General features: G+C 55.1%; 1 protein-coding gene across 1 annotated transcript; it reads left to right on the plus strand.

Moving 5' to 3' along the window:
* The first annotated feature begins 216 nt into the window (after window positions 1–216).
* On the plus strand, window positions 217–10,040 carry SH2D2A (SH2 domain containing 2A). The gene is made up of 8 exons (XM_065926079.1): window positions 217–297; window positions 948–1,102; window positions 1,829–2,010; window positions 2,736–2,825; window positions 3,094–3,262; window positions 6,526–6,675; window positions 7,031–7,339; window positions 9,017–10,040. Exons 1-8 carry the CDS (start codon window positions 264–266, stop codon window positions 9,182–9,184), a joined length of 1,257 nt encoding a protein of 418 aa, XP_065782151.1. The 5' UTR covers window positions 217–263; the 3' UTR covers window positions 9,185–10,040.
* Window positions 10,041–14,191: the final 4,151 nt, after the last annotated feature.

A 14,191-nucleotide genomic window follows, 5' to 3' on the forward strand; every position in this document is an offset into this window, starting at 1 on the left:
TAAGACAGCAGCACACCCAGACACACAATGACACAAATACCACACCACCACCACCTCCAGCGCCTGGCTTCCGGGGGAGGGACAATTGTCTTACGGCTTTCCATGACGTGAGTCCTCCGCGAAGGCTAGGGCTGTGGGTGAGGCGACATTTCCTGCCCCAGGGGGCTGGGGTGAGAGGAGAGATGAGTTGCTGAGTATGCACACCTTTTGAGAGCCCATACACACACACCCTGCGCCAGGGGCTCCTTTCTCAGGCTGCCCCCATGGAGTTCCCCCTGGCCCAGATATGCCCCCAAGGTAAGTGTGAAGTTGGAGAATGTGGGTGGGAGGGAACCTCAAGACCCCCACGACCCCTGCCCTCCTCCTCTCTGGGCCTCGGCTCCCACTTCGAGGGTGAGGGGCCACACCCTGGCCACACGCCTTGCCACTCCAGCAAGGCTGACTGGCAGGAGACCCACAGCCCCTGGTCCTCCTCCTCGGGCGGCTCCACTTCCATGCAGCCCTGAGGATAAAGGGGACAGGGTCTGCGGAGAGCTTCTTCGACAGGAGAGAGGAGGAAGCAGGAGAATGAAGTGGGGTGGGAGGCAGAGGAGCCTGGGCCAGAAGCGGGACCTGCACTGAGGAGATCTGCCTCCATTCCCGGATTCCGGAACTTCTGGGCCAGCTGGCTTCCTGCACTCCTCCCTGGGCCCAATTTCCCTGACAAGCCCCTCTGTCCCCTCAGCTTTCTATGCCTCCTGGGCTCCTTATGCCTCCTCCCTGAGAAATAATCTCTGCATCCCTCCTGCATTTCTCCTGCTGTCATGACTGTGCCTGTCCTTCAGGTCCCCGATTAGTGGACTGCTGGGGTAGCGGGGGAAGTGGAGGGCCTGAGCCTGAGCCTCGGGGAATGGTGGGCGGCAGAGAGAGACGCAGGCCCTGACTGAGAAACCTCTCTGTGCTAACAGGGAGTCGGGACGCCCCCGCCATAACCTTCAGCACCTTCCAGCCCCTGGACTTGAACCGCAGGAGCTGCCAGGGCCCGGGCTTGCTTCTGGGACCACGACTCCAGGCCCCCGAGGGAGCCTGGCCCAGCCCCCGGGGCCCAGCTGTCCAGGCTGTGGTGAGTGGAAACCTGGGGGACGCTCCTCTTCTACTCCCACCTCCCACAGGGGTGGGCCTGCAGGTGGACAAAGGCCAAAGCAGGAATGAGCAGGGGCTGCCGACATGGCCGGGGGCCCAGAGGAAGGGAAAGGAGATGAGGAGCACCTCCTTCAGTGGCTGAATGGCCCACTCGCTACTCCTCTGTCCCTGGGAAGCGAGTCCACAAGTGATGGGTACAGTGATTGAAGTTCCAGAAGGAGGCATCAACATCTCTGTCCGTGGCCTTCATTTGACCACCCTCATGTCAGTCCTCCTCACCCATCCGGTCAGTAGGAAACCCTCCCTACGAACTAGCTCGGTCCCTCCTACTGTAGGGTGAGCCCTCCCTCGTTCTGGCCTCTAGAGTTCCCTTCATCCCTCAGGCCAGGGAAAGCTTTGCTGTCCATCTGGAAGGCCTCACTTCCATTTAAGCACAGTTTAACAGCTCACTGCTACTGGAATAAAGGCCCACAGGACCCAGAGGGGAGTGGAAGGAAATTCCCCTGGAAACAAAAACAGCTTGAGCTAAACAAGTCAGACTTTGGGAAGGACTTTCTGGGAAACGATACCCTAAATTAGGCAACTGGAACAGGGACAGGGAGCTTTCTCCACAAGCCAAAGAGCGAGTAGGTGTAAGGATAAGGAGGCGGCCGCTGACTTAGAAGCATGGCTACCTCTCCCCTCCTTGAACCCTTCTCTTATGCAGGCACCTCTCCAGGCCCCAGGAGCTGCCTGCAATCCAAAGGATGCTGGGAAGGAGGAGGTGCCGAGGGAAGAAGCTCTGATCCTACAGGCCGAGACTCGGGCTTGGTTCCAGAAGACCCAGGCCCATGAGCTCCTACAGCACGGGGCGGCCCCCATCTGGTTCCACGGTTTCATCACCCGGAGGTGAGTCACAGAGGAAGAAACAGGCTCAGAGCAGGGCAGGGGCCAGTCCTGGGTCCTGCCATCAATCAGTAGATTGAGGCTACAAGCCAGGCTATGACTCCTGCAGGTTCTGAGGCTACTCGCTAAGGCAGCTCTCCTGGGGGAGATCACCGAAGAGGCACAAGCCCAAACCCCCTACCCCGTGCCTCCACTTTCCTCCTGTCTCTAAGGCTTCTAGTGCTCATTCTCCACCTCGGCCTCCATCTCTTTCCCTCCATATCTCCCTCCATCTTTACCTCGGGCTTTCTCCAGCCCTCTCCTCTGTCTTCCCTCCCTTGCAGTTCCTCCCTTCTCCTCCACTTCTCGGCTTCACTTCTCCTGTATCTATCTCTATGCTTACCTCCTCCGTGCAACTTCTGAAGTCTAGAAGTCTAATACCATCCCCGTTGCTGCCGCCACAGCGCTGACCCCCTCAACCCCCTACTCCAGGCTGCCCCTCCAGGATGGGGCCAAGAGGAGGATGCAGGGCCGGGAGGTCTCCTGAGTGAAACCCCTGGTCCGTGTCCACGCCCAGTCCCTGCAGCGGGAGTACGGTGACCACATCCTCTCTCTCCCCCACCTCCGCCCTTCTCTGTCCACTTAAGCAGGCTTGGGTGGGCGGAGGGGTCCCCCATGAGAGCCGGGGAGACAGGAGGTGAGGCTGGAAAAGTCTGAGCAGCCCTTCGTGTCTTCTCCATCATCCTCAGAGAGGCCGAGAGGCTGCTGGATACTAAGCCTCAGGGATGCTACTTGGTGCGTTTCAGCGAGAGCGCCGTGACCTTCGTGCTGACTTACAGGTGAGGGGCCAGCACTGCGCGTGGGGGCGGGGGGGGGGGCAACAAGGGGGCGGGACTTTGGGCTAATCAGGGGGCGGGACTTGGTGCTGAAGAACGTGTGAGGGGCAGAACTTCATGATGACCCCCAGCAGGGGCGGAGGGGTCTAAGCCCAGCCCCCAGGCTACTAAGGATGGGAGACCCGGGCGCTGGGGCGGATAGAGATCACGCCTGGTGCTGGTGTCCTGGCCAGAAAGAGGGAGCAGATCTGATCCTGATTGGTGCCTCCAGGAGCCGGACTTGCTGCCGCCACTTCCTGCTGGCCCAGCTGGGGGACGGGCGCCACGTGGTGCTGGGCGAAGACAGCGCCCACGCGCGGCTGCAGGACCTACTGCTGCACTACACGGCCTGCCCGCTCAGCCCGTACGGGGAGACGCTCACGGAACCCCTCGCCCGCCAGGTACCCATCCCCACCCCGGCCCTGACACTGACCCTGACCCCGGGGACCCAGGCCAGGGCGCCCCCGCCCCCACCGCACGCAGAACTCAGGCCGCAGGACCTCGCCAGGCACTTTCCCACTTCCACGGAGGACGCAGACATCCCTTTTCCACACATCTCCGCTGGTTGCCCTTCCAGAAAGATGCGTGCTGGTGGAGGGGTCCTTGAGAAACCAGCTCGGTCACACAAAGACTGGAGGAGCTGGGAGTGGTCAGCTAGGCCCAGGAGTCATTTGTCTTTGTGGCTTTATTTTGGCCTTGCTGCTGGGCTTGAGGGATCTTGGTTCCCAGACCCGGGATTGAAGTCTGAAGTGAAAGCGCCAAGTCCTAACCATTGGACCACCAGGGAATTCCCAGGGCCATTTGTTTTTTAAATTAAGAGATATTTACCGAGACAAGACAGACGGGTGTCAAACCCACAAAGCTCACTTACCAGCGGCAAAGACAAATAATAGGAATCAAGTGTGAGAGTGTGATGAGAGAGGAAATGCAGAGTGGGGTGCCATTTAGCTCACATGGTGGGGAGCCATGTCAGAGAGGGCCTCCCCCAGATCCTTCAGGCGGTTTGGAGGGACCACTCTGTGCCAGGCATTGGTCTGGCCAGTAGGAAATAGCACCAAACAAAATTGACCCAAATGTCCCTACCTTCATGGAGCTTTCATTCTAGTGACAGGAGACAGACAATGAATGCGTAATACAGATAAACAGAATACAGAAACAAGGAGTGACGGAGTTGGGGTTATTTTACACAGGGACCTTAGCGAAGGCTACTCTGGTAAGGGGACATTTGAACAGAGGTCTGAATAAAGGAAGGGGGAAAGTCATGCAGATAACTAGAGGAAAAACATTCTAGGTAGATGGCACAGCAGGTGCAAAGGCCCTACGGTAGAAGGATCCTTGATGTGTGTGAATAAGAGTAAGAGCACTGAGGAAGCTAGCATGAGAAGAGAGGTAACAAATGAAATCACAGGGGTGAAGGACTGCCCGGTGGACTCTTGTATTTGGGATTTTATTCTACATGAAATGCACTGAGCAGTTAAAGAGTGACATGATCTGGAAAGTTTGGGAGGGGCATAGGTGATCAGATGGAGGCCACTACAATACTCCAGGAGAGAAGACGGCAGTGTGGACCGTGTTGGTAGAGGTGAAGGGGCGGGGAGGTGGAATACTGGGTCAGTTTGGAAGGTGGAGCTAAGAGGGTTTTTGCAGGTTTGAGTGAGGAACGTTAAAAGATGGAGTTGTATTGACTGAGATGAGGAAGGCTACGAGAAGACCAAGTCTGGGACAGACAGGAGATCATGAGTTAGTTCAGTTTTGACATTCATGGTTGGAGACATCCATTCAGTATCCAAATGGAGATGCCAGTTAGGCAGTTGCAATATATGGACTGGGATTTGAGGATGGAAGTCTAGTTTGGAGATCAACATTTGGGAGCCATCAGTATGTAGACGGATTAATTCTAAAGCCTTCAGGAGGGATGAAATCTCAGGAATGAGCATAGATGGAAAAGAAAAGAATACCAAGTCTCCAGCATTGAGAGTTTGCAGAAATGAGGGGGAACCTACAAAGAAAATTGATAAAGAGCAGCCAGAGAGAGAGGAGAAGAACTAGGAATGTGATGCTCTAGACGCCAAGCAAAGAAAATCCATCAGGGAAGAGCAGATGCCAGAGGGTCTAGAATTAACCATTGGATTTGGCCAACAGAAGGTCACTGATGACCTGGGCAAGAATAGCCGCTTGGAGCTTGATTGGAGTCCATTCAAAGAATTTGGTAAGGGACTGTGCCTAGGGGTGACTATTGTGTGAAATTTCGTGAGGAATAAGCAGAGACCTGAAGATTCCTAAGCAGTGAGAATAGGATGTAGGGAAGTCTAGTGGACAGGGGAGCCAGCTGGAGTTGTGAGAGCCGAGGGCACAGCTGTCAGAGACCAAGCTCTATGACCAGCCCTCAGAGGGTCTTGTCACTCACATTCTCTGGAGTTTGGGCTTTTTCTTGGAGCAACAGGCAGCCATGGAAGGATTGCTAGAGGAACTTCTGCAGGTTCATTCTGCTCACAGAGTGGAGAATGGGTTGGCAAGGCAAGATGATGCAGGAGGAGGTGATGGATTTAGGAGGCCTGAACAGGATCAGCAACTGTGGGCAGGGAGAACGTGGGCAGATGTGAAGATATTTAGGCAGTGGAAGGAGCATGGCTTGTGCTCCATAAGACGTGGGGAGGAAGGGAGGGAGGTGTCCGGATTGACTCCTAAGGTGCTGCTGTTTCAGCAACAGGGTAGAGGGGCTTTTTTTTTTTGGCTGTGCCAGGTCTTAGTTGCAACATGTCAGATCCAGTTCCCCGATCCAGGAATTAAACCCAGGTCCCCTGCATTGGGAGCGCAGAGTCTTAGCCACCGGACCACCACGGAAGTCCCAGAGGTGCTACTTTATATTCATAAAGGGAATGCTAAGACCTCTTAGGGGGTTAGGGCAGGGAAAAAGAATTCTGATTTGAATCCATGCAGTAAGTGACCAAACACTGTCAGATGGAGACACGCACTTGGCAGATTGCAGAAAAATGAGAAAAGCCCTATGGGCTGAGCCTCCAAAAATTGTCATGCATGTGGAGAACATTTGTGAACCCAGTGATAAATGCTGAGCTAAAAGCACACCTAACATGGGAAGGAACCCTATAAGGCTCATCTCCCCTGAGGCAGTGTCTCTGTCCCTAAAATATCTAGCTGTTAGCTGTATAATGTACTCCTCTTGCAGTTGCAGAAGTAAACATGGGCACAGAAGTCTTGGAGATCTATCCCCAAGCTGAAAAAATTTTAGGCTAAAGACTTGTGAAGCCTGGTTGCAGTTTTACAACCACAGGCACAAATTGTGACTGGTCTGGGCCTGTGTTCCAGATGAAATTAACTTAAATGCTAAATATCGCCTGTGACCAGAGCAATTGTCCCACTTCCCAGTCTCCTTGCCATCTCCATGCCCTCTGCCTCACCCAGAAATCCAGCGCCACCCAAATTTCCCTGCTGCACCCCCACCCCGACATTCTCCACATGAACCAGGTTATTTTGCCCTCCGTGGATCACCTGCCCACTCCCACCAGCCACCCCTCCGGCATCACATCCCCACGGCCTCTTTCTTCTCTTCACCCGCCCCCACCCTGTTCTCCCCCTCCTTCCCCCACACCCCCACCCCCCCCCGCCCCCCACCACCACCCCTCCCCCGCCCCGACCCCCGCAGACTCCTGAGCCCGCAGGGCTGTCCCTAAGGACTGAAGAATCAGACTTTGGAAGCAAAAGCCAGGACTCACAGTTTCAGTATAGCCCGATTCTCAAAAACGAGCGAAGTACAGCCCCGACGCAGAAAGATGGAGCTGGGGAGCCAAAGCAGGTATGTGACCCCAAGCGACGGGAGAGAAGGCGGGGCCTGAGAGAGGGGCGGAGCCTGGGGACGAAAAGGAGGGCGCGGCCTGTGTGAGGGGGCGGGGCCAGTGGGTAGGAAGACAGCCTGCAGGGGGCGGAGGCTCAGACTGGGTTCCAGCTCTGGCCCCGCCTGGGTTAGGTTGAGACCCACTCTCCGCCTTGGCAACACTGACTCATTGGACATGAGTTTGATCAAACTCTGGGAGATAGTGAAGGACAGAAAAGCCTGGCGTGCTGCAGTCCACAGGGTTGCAAAGAGTCGGTCGCCACTGAGCGACTGAACAATAACGACAATTCTCCTCCCTGCTCGCCTTCTGTCCTAGCCCTCCCAGCCGCCCAGGCCCAAGCCGCCCATCCCCGCCAAACCTCAGCTGCAGCCGGAAGTCTACACAAGTTCCGCTCCGAGACCCCGCCCAACCCTGCCCCCCAAGCCCTCCAACCCCATCTACAACGAACCTGATGAACCCATCGACTTCTACGCCATGGGCCGGGGCAGCCCTGGGGAAGCCCCCAGCAACATATATGCCGAGGTGGAGGTAAGGGAGCCTGATTCAAGGAGTCAGAACCCGCACTGCATCCTCAGGCATGAAGTCCTACGGAAATGCCAGTCCAGGCCTGTCCTAGGCAGCCAGGTAAATGGGGGTGCAGGGAAAAGTGAGACCCCTAAGGAAGACTTCCTGAAAGCTAGATTGAAAGGGTGGAGAAGGTGTTCAGACTGGATGTCGGGGTCAGGGTGAATGAAGGTCAGAGATGGGAAGAACAGAGGGTTGAGACTGCCAACAACCCTCTTCCAGGCCCCTCTGTTTGGAGTTACTGGGACCTGCCTCTCCTTTGTCAAGTCCTCGCCCTCTCCACTTCTCAGAGAAAGCAGAGGGCCCTGCAGGTCCCCTCAGCCTTCGCCCACCTGCACCTGTGTCCCTCCCATCTGGCTGGCCCTCTTCAGAAACCCCTGAGATAGACCCCACCCTATGGCAGGAGTCTTGACCTTCACTTCACCTCTCCTCCCCAGTCTGAACTTGGGCCTTTCTCATTATGGCCCAGCTGGTCCTCCCCTCAGCCTTCAGGGCCGTGCCTTTCTGAAGAAGAGCATCTGGAGCCCTTCATGGCACCTCAGATGAGCTCAGGGGAGGGGGTGCTTGCCTGTCCCCTCCTTCTGCACATGCCCCCTCTCCTGCAATCCTCACACCTGCCCAGACTTCTCACTGATCAGGTCAAGTCAGTATCTTGTTTCTTTAGACTGCAGCTCCCACCCAATCCCTCTGCCTCTGCCCCCCTCTTCCATTCCCCGCCCCAACGCTGGCATCTCAGGCTCCCCCTCAGCCCTTGTGCCTGATCACACTTTATACACACCCCTGACTGCCATTCTAGAGCTGATGTCAGCAGTCCACGTCTCTATGTGAATTTCTCTCCAGGCTTCTGCTCAGCTCCCCAACATCCCACAGCCTTCCGGACTCAGCACAGCCAAGTGTCCTCACCCTACTCCCCTGATTGTTCTCTCCTGTGTTCCCTCTCCCATTTGGTATCTCATCCAACTATTCAAGCCAGGTTTGCAGGACTTCCTTGACATCTCCCCACTTTTCACCCTCACTCCCCTATAAGTACTGATTCCTGCTGGGTCTTTTCCTAAATATATTTTTCCTTTTGTCAGTTTTAGCTCCCATCCTCTCTCATCAGGACTTTCCAAGAGCTTCTTAAGTGATCTCCTGGCCAACAATCTTGCCACTTCTGATCCACTGCCCCAGGAAAGTCAGAATGGTCTTTCTAAAACAGCTACCAGGCCCATGAAGCTCTCTATAATCAGGTGGGGTGGGGAGCTACCCCCTCAGTCTTATCACCAGCTGCACCCATCCACCCTGAACTGGTCACATTTCTCCAAATACACCAAGTGGTTTGAAACCCTCCAGGGTTTTACACACGCCATTCCCTCTCCCTATAGCTACTTCCTACAAATGTACCTTCCTACTGCCCAGCAACCTTCTAATCATCCTCCAGCTTGCCCACCCTTCCCCGCTTCTGCAAAGACTTCCCTGACCTCACCACAGAAGCTTTCTGCACACCTGTCATGTCACTGATCGTTGATACCGATACCCACCTCCCCCAGCAGGGATGGAACTTGTTCATCTCTTGTTTCCAGAGCACCAGGCACAGTGCCTGGCAAAGAGCAGGTGCTCAGGAAATGTTTGTTGAATGAATGAGAGAGGTTTAGATCTCCTCTTTGCCGGCCAATTTCTGTTAAGATCAGAGGCTGCAGGTAAGTCTAGGAGGCAGAAGGTAGAGGGTATGACCTGGGACCATCCTTCTCTCTACAGAATCCAGGTGGCCAACAACTGCATTCTGAGAACTCCTTGGCTGAACAAGGCCCTACTGTGCCGCACCAGCCCCTACCCCGCTGGGGGCACACTCTCCCCCACAATCTTTCTAGACAAGTGCTTCAGGACAGAGGACAGGCGTGGCTCCCCCTGGGGCCTCCTCAGTAGCTGGTGAGTCTGAGCTGGGGAAGGATAACTTGGAACAGCGGGTCCAGAGACCTTCACACACACCCAGCCATCCTTCTCAGGAAATGTGGATGGAACAAACTGTAGGTGATCAGCGCTGGAAAGGACCTCAGCCATCATCTATTGCAAAGATGGCAAAAAAGTGTCACCTTGGATGCCAACTCCAATCCATTGACTGTGGCTGCCTGGAGCACTGCTTTGGAAAGGATGTTAAGGTCATATCTGAACTCAGCAGAAAAGAACACCGTGATTGATTAGTGATGTCTGCCATGGGTGAGAGAAGAGGAGCAGCATCTCCTTTGCCCTTACTGATCAAGTCCAACTCCAGCTTTGTTTTTGGAAACAAAACCAGAGAGGGATGGTGGCTTAGTCAAGGTCAAGGACTAGAACCCAGGCTTCCTGATTCTTCTGTTTAGTACTCTGTTCTGTACCCTACTCTACTAACTCTTCTCCATGGGAAATGTTTGAGATTTCCTCAGATAAGAAATCTGGCTGCTTTCCAGAGTTCTCCTGCATGGGGGCCTGGGTGCTGGTTCCCTTCCTCCAGATCCCAGCTTAGCCCTGTTCCCCTAACTGGTCTGGGCCCACACAAAGAAACCTGGAGGCCAGAGGAGCAAATGTGGGGTCTGCTTCCTTTTAGGGACACACCCTCTGGTTCCCTCCCAAGAATCTCCAAGAATCCAGTGGCTCAGTGCTTGCCTCTAAGGAAGAGGGCTAGGAGAGCCCTGCTGCATCCCACTACTGCCCTGGTTTCCCCTCCTGGAGTCTGATTTCCTTGGCCCTCGAGCCTTGGAGTCTGGGCCCTGGTCCAATGCTGCTGTTGTCTGAGGAATGGTTTGGCGAGAACAGATGTTAGAACTTGTTTGTTGATTCTTGTCTGGCTAATAAATCATTACCAACCACCTCCCCCAACAGGGATTCAAGTACTCCAGGCTCCTTCTGTCTCTGACGCTTATATTGCAGAAGGCAGGTCGTCAAACGACCATCGCATTCGGGGAGAACGGTCGGTGGTCGAAAGATACCTGGGCAAGGGTCACAGATCTATGGCCTGGGGGTGGGGAGACACCAAGGTGAGGAATACAGACCGCTCTCTGAAAAGTATTCCTTCCCTAACTGGGGTGTGCTCGGCAGCTAGCCGGGGGCAGAGGGGTGACTACATCGCCTGGGGGCTGCCAGGGAAGAAAGAGGGGCAGGGAGAGGAGTGGTTGAAAGGTAGCCCCAGCACCTCCTTCCTCAACCCCCCTGCCAAGCACAGGACTGGAAGGGAGAGGGGGCATTCTTAACCTTTGTGTGTGAGCCCCTTAGGATAGGGGACCCCCTTGCAGCGGCTCCCCCATCTTGGGCTTAGGCCTCCCCTGTTCCTCTTACCATGTTTCCTCTTCTCTCCCAGACCCACTTCAGGGCCTCTTGCCCCTGTGGCCAAGCTCCATACACTAAGTTTCAACCACCTAGAAGAATTGGCCTCGGGTTGTGTTTTTGTCTCAGACGGGGTCTCTCTGAGGCAGGGCTGTGTCTGCCCCTGGATCACCCTGAGGGCTCAGAGCAGAGACTGCTCCCCACCCCCACCCTGGGAACCACTCACAAGGCTTCTGGTACTCCTGTGGTCCCAGCCTGTTCTTACTCTCATTTCTAGGAGAGTTCAGTCAAGACAATCAGTGTCCATCAGGGTCTCTCTCCCTCCCAAGGGCCCCTGTGTACTTGCCAGAATCACAGAAGTCCCCCAGATCCCTCCCTGCAGACATAGTCCCTGGGTCTAGGCGCTGCCACCACCGGGCCAGCCCCAGTGACTAGTCAATTCCCCTTCTTTCCACTCAGTGCTCATCAGCTCCAGGAGAAATACAGTTGCTGAGTCAACAGAGTGGGGTTCCACTTCCTTCTGTCTACAGGTCTAAACTCCCTCCTAAGCAAGAGAAGAGGTGGGAGGGCAAACGGGGGCGGGTGGGGGGTGTGGAGGGGAGGGGAGGGGAGCAGATGGCTTTGGGGAGGAGAGGCTGAAAGTGCAAGAAAGGTCTGAGATTAGACTCAGGGAGTCACCTGGTGGCTGATTCCTGTGGCAGCGGAGGAGGTAGAAAAAGGAGAGGCTGGCTGTATAGCAGGAGCTGGAAATCAAAGTCAGCAGGTGAGATTTCCTTAGACTTCATGACAGAACAGGGTGGGCAGGTTTGGGAAGGGGCCAGGAATGCCTAGTGACCCACTCCGTGTCTCTGAAGGAGCAAAGCCTGCTAGAGAGGGGTGAGTGCTCCTCACTGCTAGAAGTAGGCTCAGCAGAGTGGGTGGGAAGATCCTGACAACCAGCATTGTCAGCTTTCTGCTGCGCTTCTTTGCTAACACACTGCCCAACCTTTAACAGGGAAGCTTTTTTCTGCGCCGTTCCCTACATTCCTTTGAAATGGAGCGGATGCCTTATTTGCCTGTGGGGCTGCTGTACTGATCAGATGAGACCAGGCAAGCAAGGTGCTTTGCAGAGCAGGACTGTGAGGCTAGAAGGGACTTCGAACCCTTTGTGATGGACTTTTTGGTTCAACCCAATCAGAAAATGAGTTCTAGAGAGGGGAAACGACAGGGAACTGGAGGTAGTCAGGGCAGATCTTGTCATCCCAAGCACTTGCTTCCCCTTACACCGTAGGGCCCCTCCCAGGCCCTAGGATAAGGCCCGGGTCCTCCCCCAGGCTCCAGCTGCAGGCCCAGCCCTGATGACCCAGGCAGTGGAGCGTCCTTCTCCCCCCTTCCCACAGCCATGGGCACCCCACACCATCCTGCTGATTTCACCCCCTCGGAGGCCCAGGGCTACAGTGAGACCTCAGATGGAGAAGCCGAGTGAGTAACATACAGGAAAGGGAGCCTCGAGACTGTCCTGGACAGGTTACTCTGCCCCAGTAGGGACCACTCGGGCCAGGAGGGGAAGGGCATTTCCCAGCTGACTCAGTCTCCCCATGGTTATTCCATCCTGCCAGCCTCCTCTAGGCAGGGCTCTCAGGCTCAAAACCCTCTTGCATCAGAGAGGAGTCTCCTACCTACCCTGAGCCCCAGATCCCCTCCAGAGCCCGCAGAAGGCCCTGCCGCAAGTTTCCAGCTGTCCTCTGGTTCCAGTCCCTTGAGCACCATGGCCTGTGCAGATGCCTTTTTTTCCCTGCCCCTGTCTCCCTTAAGCTGTCCCCTTTATCAGGTCAGCTCCCTCAGCTAATGCATTACAGTCTCAGTATGGTGCCCTGTAACTGGCTCAGGGGACCAGGGCAGGGGCAGGGGGCTGCGAGATGCTAACCCCCAACCTTAGCTATCCTAATTCCACAGCATGAACCCACTGGAGGAGGGCTGGGGGCAGTCACCACTTAGGCTGCACCCTCAGCTACCCTTACTGGCCTCAGAACATCTGTCCTCACCAGAAATGAAGCTGAGCAGAGGGAGGGGGTACAAAAAAGGTTCGGAGCAGGCAGCAGAGCGTTCCGCCACCCTGCCACCCCTCAGAACTTCAGCCAGCCCTTCAAATGACTGCGGCTTCCTGGTCAGTAAGCTCAGCACCCAGCTGGAACAAAGACGTGGCTGGGGTCCTGCCCAGGCGTCAGAGCTTTGGGGTAGGAGCCGAAATGCCCTCTTCTGTGACAGCTGTGCCATCTCCGTGTAGTTCCTAAGTCTGCTCCTTGTGGATCCCACCTTCCTCAGCTCTGTTGTCTTGGTCAACGTGGGCTTTGGCCCGGGCCCCTCCAATACCTTACAGGGCCGTTTGAATCCATTTCTGACCAACACCTCCACCACCCTCCCCCCGCCCCAGTCCCTTAGCTGTTGCTGCCATGCCAGTTTTAGCCAAGTTATCCCTCTTTCCTCCTTTCATCTCCCTCATCCCTGTCTTCTCTTTCCTGTTTATGATAACTTGAGGTTATTACCTCAGGAAGCCCTCCCAAATAGAGTCTGTTCATTTTCTAACTTTTATTTCTCTTGGTGACCAGGAAATTCCAACCAAGTAAAATGTCATCTTATAGTAGGAATAAAAAGTGGCTTGGAACTTCCCTGGTGGTACAGTGGTAGGTATTCTGTGCTTCCACTGCAGGGGGCATGGGTTCGATCCCTGGTCGGGGAACTAGGATCCCCCATGCTGCTCTGCAGTTTTAAAAAAAAAAAGTTTACTACTTGCGGAGAACCAAAGGAGATGGGACACAAGAAGACACTGAAAGATGTCTGGCTTAAATCTGTCCATTCACAGAAGACACCAGGACTCTCCCTACCCATATGCCTCGCCTCCCAACCCAGAGCACCACCAGGTCCGTCATGACGCAGCCCCTAAAATGACAAAGTTGAACAGCTGAATCCCAGGAGTACGGCAACTCGGGAAGGAGTGTGGCAACCCCATCTACAGAGCCCTGGATACAGAAAGAGCAGCTGACTCCTTGGGACCTCAGACTTTGGGGCCCTACTGAGCCTACCTCACCACCTCACTTCACTGTGACTCCCGAGGGGCGACCTTAGTCCTCAGTGCCTCTGTGGATGGTGGGAGCGGTGGTACAGGCTGAAGGCTCCTTGCTGAAGGCTGGCTGGATGCACTGACTTGGACAACTACAGCCTGCGTGTCCCTGTGGGATGCAGGAGCCCTGTCTGGCTCCAACCCGAAGTAGGTCAGATTTCAGATAAGCGGGTGGTTTTCCTGTAAGCAATGAAACCCTCCTCTGTACTTAATGAGAAACAGACTCCTCAACTTACCCCAGCTCACAAGACCAGAAGCATGGTGAGATTCCTCACTTCCTTCTCATCCCCAAGTCCCCATCACACACTTCTTCAAAACTGCCCCTCGGGTCTCAGCCTTCCTCTCTGTCACCAGGACTGTCAAACACCAATTCCTCCCAGTGTTTTTCCTATTCAGAACCTGCATCTTCGTTCAGTCAGCATTCCCTTGCCTGGCATCCAAGGCCTTTCTTTTCACAGGAGTTTAACACTCCCTTCCTGCATGAAGTCACTGCGATTAAGCCCTACTGGAGTTCCAAGTCCCCTCAGTGTCTA

Source organism: Muntiacus reevesi, chromosome 1 (assembly GCF_963930625.1).
Source record: "Muntiacus reevesi chromosome 1, mMunRee1.1, whole genome shotgun sequence".
NCBI classification, from domain to species: domain Eukaryota; kingdom Metazoa; phylum Chordata; class Mammalia; order Artiodactyla; family Cervidae; genus Muntiacus; species Muntiacus reevesi.